Source organism: Anoplopoma fimbria, chromosome 4, assembly GCF_027596085.1.
Source record: "Anoplopoma fimbria isolate UVic2021 breed Golden Eagle Sablefish chromosome 4, Afim_UVic_2022, whole genome shotgun sequence".
Classification (NCBI taxonomy): Eukaryota; Metazoa; Chordata; class Actinopteri; order Perciformes; family Anoplopomatidae; genus Anoplopoma; species Anoplopoma fimbria.
The window spans coordinates 22,405,123-22,429,009 of NC_072452.1; the positions used below are offsets into that span (position 1 = coordinate 22,405,123).

The following is a 23,887-nucleotide window of genomic DNA, read 5'->3' on the forward strand; positions in this document are numbered from 1 at the left end:
AGTATGTCGTAAATGAAAAAAAGTCATAGTATAGTATTTCAAAAAAAAAGTCATAGTATAGTATGTCGTAAAATTTATGAAAAAAAGTCATAGTATAGTATGTCGTAATTTATGAAAAAAGTCATAGTATAGTATGTCAAAAAAAGTCATAGTATAGTATGTCAAAAAAAAAGTTTATGAAAAAAGTCATAGTATAGTATGTCAAAAAAAAAGTCATAGTATAGTATGTCGTAAAATTTATGAAAAAAAGTCATAGTATAGTATGTCGTAAAATTTATGAAAAAAGTCATAGTATAGTATGTCAAAAAAAGTCATAGTATAGTATGTCGTAAAATTTATGAAAAAAAGTCATAGTATAGTATGTCGTAATTTATGAAGAAAAGTCATAGTATAGTATGTGGAAAAAAGTCATAGTATAGTATGTCGAAAAAAGTCATAGTATAGTATGTCGTAAAATTTATGAAAAAAAGTCATAGTATAGTATGTCATAAAATTTAAAAAAAGTCATTGTATAGTATGTCATAAAATGTATGAAAAAAAGTCATAGTATAGTATGTCAAAATTTATGAAAAAAAGTCATAGTATAGTATGTCAAAAAAAAGTCATAGTATAGTATGTCATAAAATTTATGAAAAAAAGTCATAGTATAGTATGTCAAAAAAAGTCATAGTATAGTATGTCGTAAAATTTATGAAAAAAAGTCATAGTATAGTATGTCAAAAAAAAGTCATAGTATAGTATGTCAAAAAAAGTCATAGTATAGTATGTCATAAAATTTATGAAAAAGTCATAGTATAGTATGTCAAAAAAAGTCATAGTATAGTATGTCGTAAAATTTATGAAAAAAAGTCATAGTATAGTATGTCGTAATTTATGAAAAAAAGTCATAGTATAGTATGTGGAAAAAAGTCATAGTATAGTATGTCATAAAATGTATGAAAAAAAGTCATAGTATAGTATGTCAAAATTTATGAAAAAAAGTCATAGTATAGTATGTCAAAAAAAAGTCATAGTATAGTATGTCATAAAATTTATGAAAAAAAGTCATAGTATAGTATGTCGAAAAAAGTCATAAAATGTCAAAATTTATGAAAAAAAGTCATAGTATAGTATGTCATAAAATTTATGAAAAAAAGTCATAGTATAGTATGTCGTAAAATTTATGAAAAAAGTCATAGTATAGTATGTGAAAAAAAGTCATAAAAAAAAAAAAGTCATACTATAGTATGTTGTAAAATTTATGAAAAAAAGTCATAGTATAGTATGTCATAAAATTTATGAAAAAAAGTCATAGTATAGTATGTCGTAATTTATGAAAAAAAGTCATAGTATAGTATGTCATAAAATGTATGAAAAAAAGTCATAGTATAGTATGTCAAAAAAAAGTCATAGTATAGTATGTCGTAAAATTTATGAAAAAAAGTCATAGTATAGTATGTCGTAATTTATGAAGAAAAGTCATAGTATAGTATGTGGAAAAAAAAAAAAAAGTCATAGTATAGTATGTCGAAAAAAGTCATAGTATAGTATGTCGTAAAATTTATGAAAAAAAGTCATAGTATAGTATGTCATAAAATTATGAAAAAAGTCATAGTATAGTATGTGGAAAAAAAGTCATAGTATAGTATGTCGTAAAATTTATGAAAAAAAGTCATAGTATAGTATGTCGTAATTTATGAAAAAAAGTCATAGTATAGTATGTGGAAAAAAATAGTATAGTATGTATGTATGTCAAAAAAAAAAGTCATAGTATAGTATGTCAAAAAAAAAAATAGTATAGTATGTCATAAAATTATGAAAAAAAAAGTCATAGTCATAGTATAGTATGTCATAAAATTTATGAAAAAAGTCATAGTATAGTATGTCGAAAAAAAGTCATAGTATAGTATGTCGTAAAATTTATGAAAAAAAAAAAAAAGTCATAGTATAGTATGTCGTATTTATGAAAAAAGGTCATAGTATAGTATGTGGAAAAAAAGTCATAGTATAGTATGTCGAAAAAAGTGATAGTATAGTATGTCAAAAAATTTATGAAAAAAAAAAAAAGTCATAGTATAGTATGTCGAAATGAAAAAAAGTCATAGTATAGTATGTCATAAAATTTATGAAAAAAAAAGTCATACTATAGTATGTCGAAAAAAGTCATAGTATAGTATGTCGTAAAATTTATGAAAAAAAGTCATAGTATAGTATGTCGTCAAAAAAAAAGTCATAGTATAGTATGTCAAAAAAAAAAGTCATAGTATAGTAAAAAAAAAGTCATAGTATAGTATGTCATAAAATTTATGTCATAGTATAGTATGTCATAAAATTTATGAAAAAAAGTCATAGTATAGTATGTCGTAAAATTTATGAAAAAAAGTCATAGTATAGTATGTCGTAATTTATGAAGAAAAGTCATAGTATAGTATGTCATAAAATCATAGTATGAAAAAAAGTCATAGTATAGTATGTCAAAAAAAAAGTCATAGTATAGTATGTCGTAAAATTTATGAAAAAAAGTCATAGTATAGTATGTCGTAATTTATGAAAAAAAGTCATAGTATAGTATGTCAAAAAAAAGTCATAGTATAGTATGTCATAAAAAAAAAAAGTCATAGTATAGTATGTCGTAAAAATTTATGAAAAAAAGTCATAGTATAGTATGTCATAAAATTTATGAAAAAAGTCATAGTATAGTATGTGGAAAAAAGTCATAGTATAGTATGTCGTAAAATTTATGAAAAAAAGTCATAGTATAGTATGTCGTAATTTATGAAAAAAAGTCATAGTATAGTATGTCATAAAATTTAAAAAAAGTCATAGTATAGTATGTCGAAAAAAGTCATAGTATAGTATGTCAAAAAAAAGTCATAGTATAGTATGTCATAAAATGTATGAAAAAAAGTCATAGTATAGTATGTCATAAAATGTATGAAAAAAGTCATAGTATAGTATGTCGAAAAAAGTCATAGTATAGTATGTCGTAAAATTTATGAAAAAAAGTCATAGTATAGTATGTCGTGATTTATGAAGAAAAGTCAAAGTATAGTATGTGGAAAAAAAAAAAAGTCATAGTATAGTATGTCGAAAAAAGTCATAGTATAGTATGTCGTAAAATTTATGAAAAAAAAAAAAAGTCATAGTATAGTATGTCAAAAAAAAAGTCATAGTATAGTATGTCATAAAATTTATGAAAAAAAGTCATAGTATAGTATGTCGAAAAAAGTCATAGTATAGTATGTCGTAAAATTTATGAAAAAAAGTCATAGTATAGTATGTCATAAAATGTATGAAAAAAAAGTCATAGTATAGTATGTCGTAATTTATGAAAAAAAGTCATAGTATAGTATGTCGAAAAAAAAAAATCATAGTATAGTATGTTGTAAAATTTATGAAAAAAAGTCATAGTATAGTATGTCATAAAATTTATGAAAAAAAGTCATAGTATAGTATGTCGTAATTTATGAAAAAAAGTCATAGTATAGTATGTCATAAAATGTATGAAAAAAAGTCATAGTATAGTATGTCAAAAAAAAGTCATAGTATAGTATGTCGTAAAATTTATGAAAAAAAGTCATAGTATAGTATGTCGTAATTTATGAAGAAAAGTCATAGTATAGTATGTGGAAAAAAAGTCATAGTATAGTATGTCGAAAAAAGTCATAGTATAGTATGTCGTAAAATTTATGAAAAAAAGTCATAGTATAGTATGTCATAAAATGTATGAAAAAAAGTCATAGTATAGTATGTGGAAAAAAGTCATAGTATAGTATGTCGTAAAATTTATGAAAAAAAGTCATAGTATAGTATGTCGTAATTTATGAAAAAAAGTCATAGTATAGTATGTGGAAAAAAAGTCATAGTATAGTATGTCGAAAAAATGTCATAGTATAGTATGTCAAAAAAAAGTCATAGTATAGTATGTCATAAAATGTATGAAAAAAAGTCATAGTATAGTATGTCATAAAATGTATGAAAAAAGTCATAGTATAGTATGTCGAAAAAAGTCATAGTATAGTATGTCGTAAAATTTATGAAAAAAAGTCATAGTATAGTATGTCGTGATTTATGAAGAAAAGTCAAAGTATAGTATGTGGAAAAAAAGTCATAGTATAGTATGTCGAAAAAAGTCATAGTATAGTATGTCGTAAAATTTATGAAAAAAAGTCATAGTATAGTATGTCAAAAAAAAGTCATAGTATAGTATGTCATAAAATTTATGAAAAAGTCATAGTATAGTATGTCGAAAAAAAGTCATAGTATAGTATGTCGTAAAATTTATGAAAAAAAAAAGTCATAGTATAGTATGTCAAAAAAAAAAAGTCATAGTATAGTATGTCATAAAATTTATGAAAAAAAGTCATAGTATAGTATGTCGAAAAAAGTCATAGTATAGTATGTCGTAAAATTTATGAAAAAAAGTCATAGTATAGTATGTCGTAATTTATGAAAAAAAGTCATAGTATAGTATGTGGAAAAAGTCAGTCATTGTATAGTATGTCATAAAATGTATGAAAAAAAGTCATAGTATAGTATGTCAAAATTTATGAAAAAAAGTCATAGTATAGTATGTCAAAAAAAAGTCATAGTATAGTATGTCATAAAATTTATGAAAAAGTCATAGTATAGTATGTCGAAAAAAGTCATAGTATAGTATGTATGTAAAATTTATGAAAAAAAGTCATAGTATAGTATGTCATAAAATTATGAAAAAAAGTCATAGTATAGTATGTCAAAAAAAAAAAAGTCATAGTATAGTGTGTCAAAAAAAAGTCATAGTATAGTATGTCGTAAAATTTATGAAAAAAAGTCATAGTATAGTATGTCATAAAATTTATGAAAAAAAGTCATAGTATAGTATGTCGTAAAATTTATGAAAAAAAGTCATAGTATAGTATGTCATAAAATGTATGAAAAAAGTCATAGTATAGTATGTCAAAAAAAAAAAAGTCATAGTATAGTATGTCGTAAAATTTATGAAAAAAAGTCATAGTATATAGTATAGTATGTCGTAATTTATGAAAAAAGTCATAGTATAGTATGTGGAAAAAAAGTCATAGTATAGTATGTCAAAAAAAAAAAAAGTCATAGTATAGTATGTCAAAAAAAAGTTATGAAAAAAAGTCATAGTATAGTATGTCATAAAATGTATGAAAAAAAGTCATAGTATAGTATGTGGAAAAAAAGTCATAGTATAGTATGTCGAAAAAAGTCATTATGAAAAAAAAAAAGTCATAGTATAGTCATAGTATAGTATGTCGTATTTATGAAGAAAAGTCAAAGTATAGTATGTGGAAAAAAAGTCATAGTATAGTATGTCGAAAAAAGGTCATAGTATAGTATGTCGTAATTTATGAAAAAAAGTCATAGTATAGTATGTCGTAATTTATGAAAAAAAGTCATAGTATAGTATGTGGAAAAAAAGTCATAGTATAGTATGTCAAAAAAAAAGTCATAGTATAGTATGTCATAAAATTTATGAAAAAGTCATAGTATAGTATGTATGAAAAAAGTCATAGTATAGTATGTCGTAAAATTTATGAAAAAAAAGTCATAGTATAGTTTGTCAAAAAAAAAAAAATAGTATAGTATGTCATAAAATTTATGAAAAAAAGTCATAGTATAGTATGTCGAAAAAAGTGATAGTATAGTATGTCAAAAAAAAGTCATAGTATAGTATGTCGTAAAATTTATGAAAAAAAGTCATAGTATAGTATGTGGAAAAAAAAAAAAGTCATTGTATAGTATGTCATAAAATGTATGAAAAAAATAGTCATAGTATAGTATGTCAAAAAAAGTCATAGTATAGTATGTCATAAAATTTATGAAAAAGTCAAAGTATAGTATGTCGAAAAAAAAAAATAGTATAGTATGTCATAAAATTTATGAAAAAGTCATAGTATAGTATGTCAAAAAAGTCATATTATAGTATGTCGTAAAATTTATGAAAAAAAGTCATAGTATAGTATGTCGTAATTTATGAAGAAAAGTCATAGTATAGTATGTGGAAAAAAGGTCATAGTATAGTATGTCGAAAAAAGTCATAGTATAGTATGTCGTAATTTATGAAAAAAAGTCATAGTATAGTATGTGGAAAAAAAGTCATTGTATAGTATGTCATAAAATGTATGAAAAAAAGTCATAGTATAGTATGTCAAAATTTATGAAAAAAAGTCATAGTATAGTATGTCAAAAAAAAAAAAAAGTCATAGTATAGTATGTCATGAAATTTATGAAAAAGTCATAGTATAGTATGTCGAAAAAAGTCATAGTATAGTATGTCGTAAAATTTATGAAAAAAAGTCATAGTATAGTATGTCGTAATTTATGAAAAAAAGTCATAGTATAGTATGTGGAAAAAAGTCATAGTATAGTATGTGGAAAAAAAGTCATTGTATAGTATGTCATAAAATGTATGAAAAAAAGTCATAGTATAGTATGTCATAAAATTTATGAAAAAAAGTCATAGTATAGTATGTCATAAAATGTATGAAAAAAAGTCATAGTATAGTATGTCGTAAAATTTATGAAAAAAAGTCATAGTATAGTATAGTATGTCATAAAGTCATAGTATAGTATGTCATAAAATTTATGAAAGTCATAGTATAGTATGTCAAGAAAAGTTATAGTATAGTATGTTGAAAAAAGTCATTGTATAGTATGTCATAAAATTTATGAAAAAAAGTCATAGTATAGTATGTTGAAAAAAGTCATTGTATAGTATGTCATAAAATTTATGAAAGTCATAGTATAGTATGTCATATAATTTATGAAAAAGTCATAGTATAGTATGTCGTAATTTATGAAAAAGTCATAGTATAGTATGTGGAAAAAAACATAGTATAGTATGTCGTAAAAAAAAGTCATAGTATAGTATGTCAAAAAATTTATGAAAAAAAGTCATAGTATAGTATGACGTAAAAAGTCATAAAAAGTATATAGTATGTCATAAAATTTATGAAAGTCATAGTATAGTATGTCGAAAAAAGTCATAGCATAGTATATTGAAAAAAAGTCATTGTATAGTATGTCCTAAAATTTATGAAAAAAAGTCATAGTATGTGGAAAAAAACATAGTAAAATTTCATAAAATAAGTCAAATGTTTCAAGTTTTTTAATTTAACAACAATTACAGAGAAGCAGTTGTTTACATTGAAAGTTAGATCTCAGGCTCCCTCCAACAATGCTCATTTGATTTATTCAAAAGAAATAGATCATGCAAGTTAAAAAAAAAAATATATATACATATATATGTTGTTAAACAGTTATTGCAAAGTGAATAAACTGTAAATGTAACAAGTATAACATAAAGGTAAAATGAGTGTCGAAGAGGCAGCAGGTAGAACAGTTTGTTGCTGGGGTGATGGGGGTCGTTGATAATTCTGTCGGTCTTCCTCCATCGCTGGGTGGAAAGCTCCTCCCTGGTTATTTGCTTCGCAGTTTTCACCACCTGTTTGGAAAAAGTCATAACATTTATTTTTAAATAAAGGTCATAGTATTGTATGTAAAAAAGAAAAAAGTCAGTATATGTCAAAAGGATTTCCCAAAAAAGGTTAGTACAGTATGTCATAACAAAAGAGTGTAGAATGCCATAAAAAGTCATAAAAAAATCATAGCATAGTATGTTAAAAAATATATCAAAAAGTCATAGCACAGAACGCCATAAAAAAATCATTGCATTGTATGTCATAAGTGACTAAAAAAAAGTCAGTTATTTGTGCCATTAAAAAAAGTCATTCTAGAGAATGCCATATAAGGTCATAGCGTAGCTTTGCTAACATGTCGCTTGTGCTAAGAGGCCATAAACAACACCGACCAATGAAATAGCTGAGCAACCTAGAATTCACTCATCCAGCTTTATATTTAGTCATTAACAAAAAAAATGTTTTGCCCACTATTCTTTACAGGTGAATCCAAGATGGAGCAGGACCCCGTCACACCCTTCAGCCCACCACCGTCCTCCTCCTCCTCCTCCTCCTCCTCCTCGGTGACCGCCCAGCCGACTCCCAGGACCGACTTGTTTCCTCCCCCGCCCACCGATCCCTCTCCTGCTGCTCCAGCTAGCCGTCCCTCGACTCCCCCGCTCGAACAACCCGCACCCTCACTCTCCAAAGAAGAAGAGGAGGAGGAGAAGGAGGAGGGCGAGCCACAAGGAGCCTCTGAACTGAAGCACAGGACTCCCAAAAAAGACCTGCTGGAGATCGACCGCTTCACAATCTGTGGTAACCGCATCGACTGACCAGCGGCGGCCGTTGACGCAGCGATTTCACCACTCAGGAAAGACGGAGAGCAACGGGCTCCTCCAGACGGCTCTCCTGGCCGACAGCAGCAGAGAGCTGAGTATTTATTTGAGTCGGTGGCAGAACATTAAGTTATTCTGAACATGGAGGATCCTGCTGCGGTGGAGGCCTGGAGTCGAGAAGTTTGAAAGAAAAACTTCAGCAGAGAAAGACTGTGGCAGCTCAGTCGTCAGGATGAACTGTCATGTTTGTGTGTGTGTGTGTGTGTGTGTGGGTGGATGGTACAGTATTTGGAGTGAGTGTGCAGGTGTGAGAATGCGTGTGTGTGTGTGAAACAGAGTATGTGAGAGCACACAAGCACTTCTTGTCTGAGAAGCACTGGAAGTAAAATAGAGAAACTTCTCAGTTCCCTCAGCAGCCAGAAAACAAACTTCCTTACCTACTCTAACATTAGAGGTCACACATGAGTCATTTTTATTTACTTTTTCACCTGATTAAAAAAAGTATTAGGGTTCATTTTGTAAAATATCTGGTGTCATCCAACATTTTTTGACAGCACAGCCTTTAGAATCCGACACTGGGGTTACTTAAACATCTAAAAGTTTACTTAATAATCAATTTAAAGTTAGTAGTTCCCAACCTGAGGGGTCCTGACCTGCACGGGGTGTAAGATACACTTTGGTTGGTCAAAGTCAGGGAAGAAGAAAAATTATATTTATACTTCCAAAAATTATGTTTATTTAGACTTTTTTTAACTTTTTGTGGTACTAAAATTAAAACAGTAAAGAAATCAAAATCAAAAGTATTTTAATGAAACTGGTCACAAACTGCCCTCACCACTGATGACATGTGGGAACAAACAGAAAAATGTTTGTTTTGAAGGGTGACTGGCCAAAAACATGAGGAATCACAGCTCTTAACAGTCACACTGACAAAACTGGGTCTGGTTGTGAAGCGTTGTTATCGCTTGCTATGGACGTGACTTTTAATTAGACTCTCTTGTCTACACAGCCAACAGAAAGTGATTTACACACACCCACACACACACACACACACACACACACACACACACACCCACACACACACAGCGCCTTCAGCGACTGAAGGACCGTTCATTAAAGGAACCAGTCAGTGCACAACATTAACAGAAGCTGCCGGTAAAAATGCCGCTGAGTGCCGACACTAAATCTGCTGCTTCTACCGGCCGCTCACGCTGAAGAGTAGTTGGTTAATAAAATAATGAAAAATACATTTTCTTCTTGCTTAGGGAACATTTTTCAAATCGCTTCAAACAAAGTAAATCAGACAACAAATCATTATCTTAAATCATCCAATTTAAAGAAAAGGGTTTTCACTTCGACCCCATGGATTAACATTACGTTTTGCATTCAACAAGTAGCCGGATTCATTGTGAAAAAAAATGGTATTTCATATTTCATTTCTTTCAGTCAAAAGATTGTTTGCACTGATGGACCGTATTGTCTTAAATACGACGGGTCATGTTTCTCATCCGACTCTTAAGTAATGTTCTAATGTTTACATCTTTGAAAATAGAAGCAATATTTACACAACAAAATGCCTTTTTTTCCCGCATGTATGTTTTAAATTATTGTTGATTGTTTGCTATGATTGAAACATTTATTTTATTGCAATAAAAAAAATAAATCTATAAATACAATATGTTATAGATCAGATGTATCTGCCAGCTCTCATTTGTAGGTAAATGAGTGCAAAATATATAATGACTCTTAACATATCAGTTTTACAATTCAATGTTCCAGCAGCCAAATATTTAATTTGTGTCAGAACTCAATGACTTTTGTTATCTGATCCAAAGAAGTTAAAATCCATGAATACTGGTTCGTTGTGTAGAACTTTATATTTTGCATAGATTAATTTTGTTTGTGCAGCAAGCCAAGTAGTTTTTGCAGAAGTATATATCAAATACATATGTACACGATATAAAACAAGATATTGGTGAAATTTAAACTAATCTGCGTCAGAAATCTCTGGGTTGAATTTCCTCCATTGTTAATTGGTTTACTTTCCGCTGTGTTAATGAAACAATCACACATATGATGTAAGCTGCAGCCTCATATTTGACTTTGAGTAGAAGGGAGATTTATCTATAATGTAATCACTTCTACAGTTGTTTGATTCTGTTGTTTATAATGTTCATTTCCATTGTAATAAGGAAGATTGTTCTATTATTTGGTTGCTGCCAGTTGTGATTTGATATTTTATGAGCATGAAATCTGACTCTCCTCAGTCCTTCATGCGTTTTTTTGGGGGGAAATGTCTCGTCTCCACCGGCCTGGAGCTCAGTCTATGTTGTGGTCTGTCAGAGTGTCTCACTGGTCCCAGTCTGCATTGGGGATCAACCTGAACCTGAACCTGAACCACAACTGGACCCCGTTCGGAGACGAAGCAGAATTGTTGCTCAGCTGTGATGGTCCGGTACACTGCCTGCTTTGTTTCTTCAGTTTGGTTCCTAATTTAATTCCTACCTCGATACTGTATGAAAACGCCCCCTTTTTGGAATAATAAAAGTTTGTTTTTTTAAGTGTGTTGTTTTATTGTAACACAAGATATCTGTCCTCCCTGTTGCTCTCTCATTTGTATTTCTTTAGGATTTATGTGGAAACCGGTTTATTCTGAGCCTCAGACTTCCTGCTGTTTGACTCAGCTTCCTGATTTGGAGTCACGATGAGACAAACTTCCTACAGATGTGAAACTACGACTTTTAAGTTGCAGTTCGTTTGATTAAACTTCCCCGGCTGCAGTTTCTGGGATTAGTCACGGCCATTCGTCTGGATACAAAAACCTTACACGCAAGTCTGTAAAAGCTTGAAGAAAAATTATAAACTGAATTTTCACGTCTTATAAGAAACAAAATTTGTAAACCACTATATAGAATATTACAAAATGCAATTTAGACCAGGTGTTCGCAAATACGCCTGTTTCTTTTATTGTCTTATCTTACTTTTTTCACATGTGATATGTTTAAAAGCTTAATTAAAGCTTGATTAAAGACACCAAGTAGGGATTGTTTCTGTCAAACTAAATGAATCTACTTTTGGAAGCATACCAAATCCACTGACAACATGAAAGCTAAGAGGAGCTTGTTATTTTATTATTATATCACTGACTGTAAGTTGCCGTTTGCACCGTCGATGACCTCACTTCTATCGAGGCCGAGCACCGCAGTATCTGCTGACGGTCAGGTAGAGTAAGTCTGCAGCAGACACTCTTAAGAGGACTAATCTCCTTATGAGAGACGAGCTTCAGATCCGTCACGGCTAACAGGACGTTGGTTTAAGTCATGACGACAGTAGTAGTAGTAGTAATAGTTGGAGAGAGTCCAGAGGATGATATGACGGTTAATTCTGACACACGGCTTAAACAGATACATTGACGAGACTAAAAAAAGAGACGTGAAATAAACGAGGACTAATTAGGAAGCAGGGAGAATAAATGAATCCCTCTGAGTACGGACGACTTTTTAAAGCAACATGAGGAGGGAGAAGTTACGTTTGTATAATTACAAATATTTATATCAACCGACAGAATAAATCCTCGTTACACTCTACAATGCAGCCCACGATTCACAGCGTAAAGTACTAATAAGATACTTACCGGTTCCTACGGCAACTGAAATGTAAGGTACAGAAGAAGAAAGCAAGACTGATTCTCTATTTTAGAGGAAATGAGAAATACATCATACTCTATTTTTTCATAATTTTTTTTTGTGGGGGGGTACAGTATTGAACACAAAAGCATGAAATTACTGCACATAATGACTTGATAAGATCTGCAAAATAGCCCTTTGGTTAACTCAATATTTCTCAAACTTGAGTTTTGTTTTGAAGTAACCTTTAAGTAAACTGCATTTACAAAAATAGTATAATAGTATGATTTATTTCTCCTTTACTCCAAAATAAACCAATATAATGTATCAATGATACCTGATTCATAGAACAAAATCACACTATGAGTCGAGGGCTGTATTATAAAGTGTTACAAGAGTCCTCAACCAATCACATTGTTTCCTCCTTCAATCTATGACTTAAGTATCCGTCCAGCTAAAAGTCCCATCTGCCACTCTGACGCTCTAATGAGTGTGTGTGTGTGTGTGTGTGTGTGTGTGTGTGTGTGTGTGTGTGTGTGTGTGTGTGTGTGTGTGTGTGTGTGTGTGTGTGTGTGTGTGTGTGTGATCAGTGAAGAAAGGTGCTCACTGATCAAAGGTCCGCTAACAGGAGTCCCCCTTGTCTCCAGGAGCCGGGGGGCCCCATGAGCCCCCGCGGAGAGGACAAGGATGTTATTGTGCAGAGAGACAAAAGCAGAGCCCACCTGACTGCTGCTCCACCAATCACATCTCCCCTCTGGGCTGCACCTCAGGTATCCTCTGTCCGCCCTCTGGGGGGGGAGGAGGGGGTCAAAGGTCGGGAAGACAGAGAGCACCTGTTGGCGGGAGAGCTGGAGAGTCAAGGGAGGGACAGAAGGTGAAATACAGAGAAGCAGGAGAGGAACTTCATACTTTTACAAAGTAAATACATCTGTCAGATAAATATAGCGGAGTATAAAGTACAATATTGTCCTCTGAGATGTAGTGAAGTAGAAGTATTTAATTGAGATACTCACGTTAAGTACAAATATTGGTAGGAAGTAATTAAGTACATTAACTCTAGAACGGCCATCAAGGTAGTTTTTTTGTACATATCGCCTTTTGTGCTACTTTATACTTCTACTCGACTACATTTTAGAAGGAAACATTGTACTTTTTACTCCTCTGCATTCATCTGACAGCTGTAGTTACTTTGCAGATTCAGATTTCACATGTAAAACGTGGTCAGCTTGTAAAATACTACTACGTTTCTATACATTAAAAATAACTCAATTGAAATGATCTCCACCTCGACCAACCCGCTCACATGTTGATGCATCGGTGATACCATTACATTATGATATATAACAATAGAACACTCTGAAAGGGGCGCTCTGGCTCCATAGTGAGTATTTATATTTGATACTTTCATACGTTTACTTGGGTAAAAGTATGAATTGTCTACAGGGCGATATTGTGACTGAAGTACTGGCTCTGAATACATTACATTACAATCATTACAATCATTTTCTCCAAAGCGACTTACAATCAGTAGTATGTTACATATCATTCACCCATTCACACACTGATGACAGGCTACCATGCAAGGTGCCACCATCAGACTCTAACTAACATTCATGCAACATCCAGTCCACACCGATGGCAAGCCTTCAGGAGCAACTTGGGGTTAAGTGTCTTGCCCAAGGACACATCGACTGCAGAGTTCTCTGATTGGAGAACTATGTGGCGGCTGTGGCGTAGTGGAGAGCAAGGTAGTTCTCCAATCAGAGGGTCGGTGGTTCGATACCCGGCTTCGGCAGTCGATGTGTCCTTGGGCAAGACACTTAACCCCAAGTTGCTCCTGAAGGCTTGCCATCGGTGTGGACTGGATGTTGCATGAATGTTAGTTAGAGTCTGATGGTGGCACCTTGCATGGTAGCCTGTCATCAGTGTGTGAATGGGTGAATGATATGTAATATACTACTGACTGTAAGTCGCTTTGGATAAAAGCGTCTGCTAAATGACTGTAATGTAATATATTTGATACTTTCATACGTTTACTTGGGTAAAAGTATGAATTGTCTACAGGGCTCTGAATACTTCTTCCATCATTATGTAGACTGAAGTAGAACCTTACTTAAGTACAGTAAGTGATGGTAACATCCCATCACTGCCCGTTTCTCTTAAACATTCCCATCAGATATTAAGAAACAAGATGTTCCTCCACCCTCCATCTCCATCTCCATCTCCACCGGCAGGAGGAGCGCTTCTCTCTGGACCAGTCCTCCTCCCAGTATAGATGGGAACGGAGGCCCCTCCTCCTCCTCCTCCTCCTCCTCCTCCTCCTCCTCCCGTGACGCAGCGCAGCTCCGTGCGCACAGATGCCCGGAGTGGAAGCGACAGGCGCGCTCATCTCGGCCGGACTGAACGCATCGGGAGACGGGAGGAGAGGAGAGGATCACCCGGGTTGTGGGTCCGTCTGAAAGCCTCAGACTTCGGGCAGCGATGCTCAGAACAAGCCCCTCTGCGCGCAGCAGGACTTAAAAAGCTGCGGTCCATCCATCTGGACACTTTTTACTCTCTCCTCCTCCAGCTCTCCGGTCCTCTCACCCCGGGTGTGTTGACTCAGCCGGTCTCAGGTCTCTTTTTTTTGGGGTTTTCTTTTTCTTATCATCTCATTGTGATGTGGAAGACCGGGATCTTCCTGCTGCTGTGGGTGTTCCTGGCGTCCGGAGAGCTCCAGCAGGAGACGGAGCCCCGGAGACTCCCTCCGCCGGGGAAGTTGGACTTCGGTTATGTGCCTGCGGGAGTTTACGAGACCCTGGCCCACTACGAACCGGGACCCATAGGGATCCTGTTCCACATGGTGCGCACCTTTCTCTGTGCGGTGCAGCCCAACGCGTTCCCGCAAGGTAAGGTGTACCAGAGGCACGGAGGCGCATGAGGAGAGGATGGATGAGAGGGTGATGGTCACTTTTTGGAAACATGGGATTGGTCTGAATGCATTCACTTAACTCTTACTACAGACTATAGTATCTCTCATGTAGGAGAGACCACAGAGACCTGTGAGTGGATGCTTTACTGGGACTGACTGGTTTCTGTTTGCGCACTGGTTTCTCTTCACTGCGCCAAAACTCAATTTGAACTGATTTGTCTCCAGTCTGGTAAAAAAAAAAAAAAAGGTGTCCACTGTGTGTGTGTGTGTGTGTGTGTGTGTGTGTGTGTGTGTGTGTGTGTGTGTGTGTCCAACACCCAGAGAAGCATCATTACGTGGCTCCACACACACACACACACACACACACATAGGGGTGCGTCTTTAATTGGGTCTCGGACGCTCCAAAGACGCGTCTCCATGCGTCACGGCCTGTGTCCATACTCTGTCGGAACATTTTGCAGATTAGCAGCTCTCTGAGTCACCTTGTTAATTGGGTAATCCCATAAGCCCCTGCTCCATATGTTGTTGGCCTTGTAGTTTCCAGTTTGTCACCAGCACTGGTGGGGGGGGGCCTCCTGGTCTAATCCCATGGAGCAGACCACTGAAGACCAGTGAAGGGAGTCCAGTCATGGGTGCAAACGCCACACGATGCACGGAAAGGAGGAAGGAAGTCGTGTGGAAAGTGTTGGCTTGAACTGAATAGTTCAGCAGATCGGTCATGGGTTTGATTAGAGAGAACTTGGGGGATTGGTTGTTCATTTTTGGGTTCATCAGAATCTAATGATGTAAGCAGAGGCCCTCATGGCAGCAGTGCATGCTTGGATATTTAGCACGGTGCATCCAGAGATCCGTCAGGTCTGTTGTGATGAATGCAGGCTGGTCTGGCGGTGACCCTGTGGGACTTGCAGAGATTGTCATTTCTAGAACAATGCATAACAGGAAGTCCGTGTTCACCACACCGTTCGTTGGGAAACTACGGAGTATTCGCATTCAAATCTTTAAGAGAAGTGTAGAAAAGAATGGGCGAGTAGTTTCCACTCCAGCGGGTTTGTGACTGGAGGTGGTGCAGATGTCGGAGTGGAGCTCAGGGTGTGCTGGGTGGACGTGGTCGTCTCTTTACTTTCAGCCTGTGGTTGACCACAGCGTTAGCCGTCACCCGGCACACATTTAAAGAATGAATCACTGATTCCTCCAGGAAAAAGAATAAGGCAAAAATTGTCTTTCTTAACAGATGCTGCTCATCTTATAGTCACAAAATGGCATTTGGAGTCAACAGCAACATCTCTTTCCAAGTATAGAGATATAAACACACAAATATCACTGTGAACCGATCATCTTTTTTGGTGCAGAATGCCGTTTGACATTATTGTGAAATTTATGGCTACAATTTATTATTGTCATTTTTTTATCATTTTCATTATTGTTTAGTCTATAAAATGTCGGAAAACAGAGTAAAGTGCAAAACATTCCATCTCGAGCTGGTTTGTTCAACCAACAGTCCGTGATCTACAGATATTGAATTAAAATAAATAAACAAGAAGAGACACGAATGGTCTTCAGTTAAGAAAAGCTAGAATCAGCCCATGTTTATCACTCGATCAGTTACCTGAACAATTATCTACATTGTTGTTTACTTATTAAAGCTCCAAACTTTACATTTCAAAAACACAAACTGCTCTTTCTCCTAACAAATAGTGAGTTTTTTTAACAAAATAATACCAACTCAAAATCCACTTACTTAAAAAGGAAAAGTTTAAAACAAAGTCGTTAATGGACCTTGAGTTGGGATTATTTAGTCAATTACTGTTTGTTTTTTATGCCAATAATCAACTTAATTTGGGCGCCCAGTATTTAGCTGTTAAGAGAGCAAACATGAACCACAACGTCGCCGATTCAAGCCGCTTCTAACCTTTGTTGCATCTCTTTCCCCCTCGTTTCCTGTCACCTCTCTACTGTTTATGATGAAGGCTTTAAGTGCAAATAAAACGTTAAAAAGTGTGCACGTCAACAGATCTATGACATTTGAGCAAACTCAAAGTTCTGATAAAGACCATGTAATATGGTAAACAACTCAAAAACAAGTAAGGTTCTTCAGGTTTAAGCACAACAAACTATATCCCATAATGCTCAGTGTTTAGTATCAGCAATATCTCTAAATCTCAAAACATGCTGGATGGATAAAACCCTGGGTAAAAATAAATATTGTTATATATTCAGTAACAAATCAGCAGTCAATCCCGGCCTGATATATATTGTTGTAACCGTGGAAACGACTCTGTTGGTGTGTAATTAGCGACACCCCATCATCACGTCCTCCACAATCACCGCGTGACATTTCCCCATTGTGAAACGTCTTTATAATCTCATGAATGTTCGATGCGGTCGACTGACGCGTTCATTCTCTGCGTCAAACTGTCTCCGAGCTCGTGGGAGGCGTGATTAGCAAAGATGCATCGAACGTCTTCAACCGCCTCCCACACCAGGCAAATCAACAGTGACGTATTCTCTTTTTCCTGTTTTTTTAACGGCTTTTGGCTGCAGTGTGGAAGCCTCACCTCCCTCACACCCCTCAGACCTACCCACAATGCCTCACTCCCTCACTCCTACACACAACTGCTAATTGCCAATACTGATGTACAGGATCATTAATCCTTTCCAGAAATGAAATACAAAACTCTGCAGGCTATGAAGTGAAGGGTTCTTTTTTTTTCTTTTTTTTTTTTTTTTTTACTCTCGACTTTTGGTGTCTGAAACCTGAGTCTTTAACACGAGAGGAAAAAAGTGTGACGGCTGGGAAATAGTTGAGAAGTGAAATGATATAGAAGAACAGGAGTGTTTTCTGTTTTCTCTCAGGCTGCATCACTGACGGCTTTAAGAAAAAGTCTATTTTGCTGTTAAAGTCTTAACTAATAAGCATCTTTATTCTCTTCTAGTGAATTTCTTAGGGAGAGAATTCTGCCGAGTCCGAAAACAGAATGGAAAAGATGTTTAGTTGGGACCTTCTTTACATCTCTATTTGCCGAATATTTATGAATTCAACCATGTAGTTGGTTTGGATGAAAGTTGAAAAATACAAAAAGGCAGATAACTGAATATACTTTAACTTTGGTCGTATCTGTGTTTATATGTTTATAGACCGTTCAAAGACTAAGAAACAGACACAACTTAATGTTTTTTTTCGGTCTTTGTAGGTTTCAACAAGTCTTTGCTATTGTCCCAATCTTAAAATAAACACAACACACTGCACCATTTCAAATCGAAAGAGGAAGTTTAAATTTCGATCTGTCTGGTTTGAATTACAGGGCATGAGTTAAAAGGGTAGTTCTGTTTTGGTGAAGGAGACTTCTGCAGAAAACATGACTTTAACTGGACTCACCTTTAGCTACGAGGAATTAAAAGTCCTCATGCACAACTCTCCCCAAACTAATAAAGTAAAACAGTAAAGTATTTGAATTAATCTTGGTGTACGTCAGCCTTTGCATACAGAGGTGCATCAAGCTCCTTCTGCAGTTTGAATAGTATCGTTTTCAGGCCTGTGGGTGAGCGCGGCTTGGGAGCTGATGCCAGCCGCCGTCTCGCAGCAGATCCCTGCTGGAAATGTTTTCTCATTAGCGACTGTATTCCCTCTCCTGGAGAAACCACACCTACAGATGACAGGGCCTGGTGAAAGTCTGGCATTAATTCAAGACTAGTTACAGTTGCCAGGGAAACCCGTCGGCAGCCGTCAGGGTGAGCTTCGGTTCACCTCGCAGTCTTAAACACGTCTCACTGCACCAGTGAGGTAGAACAGCTCAGGTTATACAATCTGAGGCCGTGGTTGTTATTTAACGCTCATCTAAAAAGGGAGTCACGGCAGGGGTTTTTTCACAGCACAGATGCATTATGGGGCTTTGGTGTTCATCTAAGGACACATAAACATGAAAGAAACTGAAGATGAACCCTTCAATAGATGTAGAACTAAGGACAAAGCAGAGATCGAAGGTCTTCGTGATGCGCATCAGAGATTTACTGGATTTATAGTATAGAGTATAGAGTAGAAGAAGTTTGGGTTCAATGTCTTTAATGTTCAAAGGAAGAAATAACTACAAAGATGGAGGGTTTTTACGGTTAAATGCAAATAAATCTTAACTATAAAGGTGAATGAGGGTCAAACTTCTATTTATTTAGTTTTAATTCAGTTGTTGGACTTAAAATGTCAAATGTTTTTGCTGCTTGATTAAAGTTTTCTCTCCCTTCCTAGATAGTTAAGGTTTAACATCTAGCCAGTAAAACTGGATGCTACCACCTTTGTTAAGAGACATTCAACAAAATTCAAGAATTGTTAGGTCTTTGTCTGTCTTTTGCATAGAGCAGAATAAGTTATTTACGGGGATTACTCTGAGCAGCATTGGGAATGAATTAAAATATACAAATGTATTTTCCCTGATAGACTTAATAAATCGCTACAATTGTAGCTAAAAGTAGGCTGCGAGGAAAGACGGAAAGTGATCGGTTTGTCTTTGGCACCAACAATAAAAAAACACTTGGGAACGCTGATGGGGGTAGAAAGTTGAAACGTTCTCTATTGCCACTTTACGTGTCCTCCAACTAAACTCCAGAATGGTTCATTTGACCAAAAACTCAGGTTTATTAAAGAATCCAAAACAATTACACTAATTGCTGTTTACACCCGCACACTGTAGTTCTCCAAATAAGAACTTGATATCATATATAATTTTTCTCATAATCTTTCCAAAAGCCTATTAACATCATTATAGCCCATTACACTAAACAAGAACCAAATTACGAGCGTGGCAAATCACTGTTAGTGGATTAGAGCGCCTTTTGGCACTTTACAGCTGAAATAGCTGGGGGAAAAAATGAACTGACGAGAAAAACTGCAACAAAAAGTGATTTTACCAGCATTGCATAATTGGTTAAATGTTAATTTGGAAGTTAAATAAGAGTACTTTAATGATGAGGGGAAGGTTGTCAGGATTTCACTTCAGTTTAGCGTTGTTTTAACCTTGAACGAAGCAAAGGCCTTTTACTCTCCGGGGATCAATTTGAATGCACGAGAACGGCAGAATAAAAAAACCTGGTGATTTTTAATGGATCGGTTGAGACCAGGCGGGTCAGTCGTAGCACGTGAGGATGACTGTTTAATGCTGCGGGCGGTAAAGTGATTAAAGAGAGCGTCCTCCAACTGGAAGGTCAGCAAGCATCTGCTCTGCTGAAGTGTCCTTGAGCATCGCACTGAGCGCCGCTGTGCTGCTGACCGTGCACTTTAACATCTCCGCGAAGGACGGTGGAATCTTTAAGTTGGGAGTGTTGAAAGAGTCAGAAGAAGGAAATGAAGTCATGACTCATTATTTATCAGCATTCCTCCAGCCAGTAACAACCATTTCCCTAATTAGAGATTTCTTCAGCAGCGAGCACATCTGTGGAGATTAGCATTAGATGCTGTGATGATTCCCCAAAAGGGCTTACATTTGCAATCATAATCTCTGGCAGATCTGAATCATTTCTGCTTTTATAATATCAAAAAACAAGTGGATAGCAATGACTTGCAGAATCGTGTGTGCTGAAATGACGAAGCGGCGTCTGGTTTTCCTATTTACGTCAGCACCAAAGATCTAATTATTCAGAATTGCAATAAAATAAGTTGACAACGTCGTGTTATGCAAAAGGTGACCAACCCGCACGTTACCTGTGAGAGTCTTACTGAGAAGGATGTGCTTGTTGGTGCAGCGGGAGCTCAGTTGCTTAAGGTGCGCGAGGGTTAAGAGGTCGGGTCAATTTGAAATGTGCACACAGACACACTCTGCGGTTTGTGGACAGATTGTCGCAGATGGCATTGGCAGTTTAAGTAGACTTTAAAGGTGCATTCAGACATACAAGAGACTTCTGGGAAAAACCAAGGGGACAAAAAGACACTGCATAACTATTTATAAACCTTGGAGGTCCAAACTAGTCTCTATTCCACTAGTTTCAGAAACTCAATAAAATCTGTTGTTGAACATGAAAAGATTAGACATGTTCCTGAGGTTTACCGTCCATAATTAAGCTTTTACTGCAGCACATAAGCACTTGCTATTAGAAGTTGAAACCTTTGGGATTCCAACAAAGTTGAATAATTCATTTGTCAACACTTCTTCAGGGCAGCAATGCTGGCACTTGCATCATAGAAACATCCATGTATATACAATTCTCCAATGATCTCTTTTAATTATTTTTTTATTTTTTATCTGTAATCTCGTGCTGTCTAAACACTTCTCTGACTGACTCTGGACTCAGTATTAGATTGTTGTAAATAGCGTCCCTATTTAAAAATGTGAGGTATTCTATGGAGGCTTGTACATATTTTAATGGCCAAAGCAGTGTGTTGCTTTTCCACTGCCCATTACTTACTGGTCTGGGTGCTACTTTCTATATTATATTTACTATATGAGTCAATATCCAGAGCAACTTGTGAAGACTAAATCACTTTTAAGTGCCTTCCAAAGCCGTTAGAGATCATTGTTGAAAAATAAATCTTTTTTTTTATGTGATAACGCTAAATTAGGTTTTAGCATAAACACAACTTTGTTACGTTTAGTAAAAGATCATGTTTGGGTTTTAATGACTTCTTCGTTAAGGTAAGGGGACTTACATCGTCATGGTTACAATAAAAATCATCTGGTTAAGGTAAGCGGGACAATCGTGGTCAAAATAAAGCAACATTGACTGTCAGTTGGAAACGGGAGATTAACAGCTTGCTTAAATGTTTTTCTTGGTTTGACAGCCTTTCGCTTTTTAATATTAAAACATTGTCAATCCATATTTCATTTTCACATTTTTGTCTTCAGGCAAGCTGAAATATGGGATATAAATATGAAATATTAACTTGCCAATTAAACATTTTTACATTTTAGTCCGAAACACGTATTAAATGTTTGCTGGTGGAAACATGCCTAATGTTTCTTTTAGCCTATTGGTTGTCCACAAATCCTGACAAAATGGGACCAACTTGCTGCTTTTCTATTGTTTTGTTGGATTGGATATTTGCCCTGAAGCCAACAGAACAAACATGTCCGGATGTCATCAATATTTGAAACTTTTCTTAGCTTCCATCTGTTACTAGACAAGATCAGATGAAATCATTAGAAGCACAACAAGCCAGTTAATATGTCATCTATCTAACCAACCAGACATTATTGTGATCTTTCACAAATCCTGAACCGTGCTATATGAACACATTTTTAATCCAAGCAGACCATAATTCATAAATAAACTGATTATGAATGTTGCATCTTTACAAGCATGACCCAGTCACACTGTAGTAGCAGCTGCACGACAGAGCGAGTGATGAATGTGGTTCCTCCGCAGTGTTTTTGAGCCGTCACATGCAGTCATGTCATTGCACTGACAGTGATGGCCCTCGGCACCGCTAACAGGCACTGCCATACTGGTCTGCAGCATAATGCCATCTGATTACCAGAGGCAATGGGTCACTGCAGCGCAGAGGTAAGGAGGCCATCGCAGGTGAAAACGTACAGAAATGACACACATTTGGGAATATCTTTACATCTTACTGCCCATATTTACAGATATTTTATTATACGGTACACTTTGTAAAAAAAAAAAAGCAGGAGAAAAATATATATCCAAGGAATGCTGGCAGAACTTTACGCTCCAATATCATTCAAATGACACACATCCACTTCTATTAAATCATATACTGCTGGCTTCTGACAAGGTCTAGTGGAAGATTCAAAAGTGATTTTCTCTGCGTTTGGCATCAAAATAAACTCGTGAAATTTCATGAAAATCGACTGCAGATGAGGTGCGGCATGCACTATAAATGGATTTCTACACCTCAGTAGGATTACACGCTGCAGACAAGGTCTGATACCCAGTGCTGCTTGTTTTTATTCGCCCCAAAGCATCAGTATGTGTGTTTGTTCTGACTGATCGCTGACTGATCTAAAAACTTTGGAAGTGAATTTATTTTGATAATTGATCAATCGTTCAATTCAAATTCCACCATCAATAATGTTAGGCTTTGCTGGTTTTCTCTGTTTTATACAATTGTGAATTGAATATATTTGGATTTTGGACTGTGGTACGAACAGAAAATTCAATATGAAGTCCTTGGGAACCTGAAAAATTATGAAGGGCAATTATTTGTACTGGCATTATATGGTCTAAATGTTTGATAAAATGCTGAAAAAATGTAAGATTAAAAGATAGTGATCATCAGTTGCAGCCAGATTCTTCACTGTTCTTTGGCCGTTGTCATGTGTCAAACATTGGCATGTTAATGTTTGTTATTGTCATATAAACCTTTTGTGCTGGAGGATGATAATCTCCCATTTATCTGTGTTATTGATTTATAGAATAAATGTGACGCTGTGTTGTATCTGGCTATTAGCTGTAAAAGGGGAGAAGCATGCTCTTCAGAGTTTTTCAAGCAGGTTCAAAGATATAAAACCTGTAACGCTCTCATCACACACGGCTTTCTTTCAGGTTTAAGCTGCGGCTGCCCGAGCTTTGTGAGAGAAGATCACACTGCATAATCAGAACACAAAAAGAAACATTGTACAGCTCTTTAATTCCTCGCCTGCAGCTACAGTCCTGTGAAAAGATATCAAAAATAGCCTCCAGCTACATGTTGTTACTCCTGAAATGGATCCACAAATCTGGGATTAGTCTTTCTGAAGGCTCAGCCAGCCAGACGAGGTGGCCAGTTGTAAATGAAGCGCTTCGATCCAAAATGATTATTCAGTCACTTGAATGACACCCAATACAAACAATCCCAGGACCACCTGATGACACATAATCATTCCATAAAATGTGGTGGTGGACAGACAGTTTAACGTTCTCTATCAACCAGCAGCTCGACCCCACTTCTTTTCAAAAGTGTATAAAGATTCCTTCACCTTCAACTAACAAAAGATCTTGCTGAAAATCCCATGTTTCCCATGTCAAATAAAAGAGGAGAACAGTTTGTGTGACGTTTAAATTAGCAGCAAACTGAGGACTCATCCTGAATTATGGTTCCGTTAAATCCGTTTTAGTTTTATTTAGCAATTACAGTCCATTAAGCTGTTATGTCTCCATTTACATGAATCACTACTTATGAGGCTTTAATTGTTTATGGGACCA

At 35.3% G+C, this 23,887-nt stretch overlaps 2 protein-coding genes across 8 annotated transcripts in view; both read left to right on the forward strand.

The window, feature by feature from the left end:
• Positions 1 to 8,969, forward strand: part of tapt1a (transmembrane anterior posterior transformation 1a) — a 36,614-nt gene extending 27,645 nt beyond the window's left edge. The window contains exon 14 of the mRNA XM_054597290.1: positions 7,890 to 8,969. Coding sequence (XP_054453265.1) covers positions 7,890 to 8,221 — 332 coding nt within the window. The 3' untranslated portion in view covers positions 8,222 to 8,969. The remainder of the gene's footprint in view (positions 1 to 7,889) is intronic.
• Positions 8,970 to 14,509: 5,540 nt separating this feature from the next.
• Positions 14,510 to 23,887, forward strand: part of prom1a (prominin 1a) — a 74,171-nt gene continuing 64,793 nt past the window's right edge. For all 7 annotated transcript variants that reach the window (XR_008531174.1, XR_008531175.1, XR_008531176.1 and 4 more), the window contains exon 1: positions 14,510 to 14,738. Coding sequence is in view for 3 of the 7 variants with exons in the window: in XM_054597555.1 (XP_054453530.1) it covers positions 14,510 to 14,738 (229 nt within the window). In the remaining 4 variants the exon portion in view is untranslated. The remainder of the gene's footprint in view (positions 14,739 to 23,887) is intronic.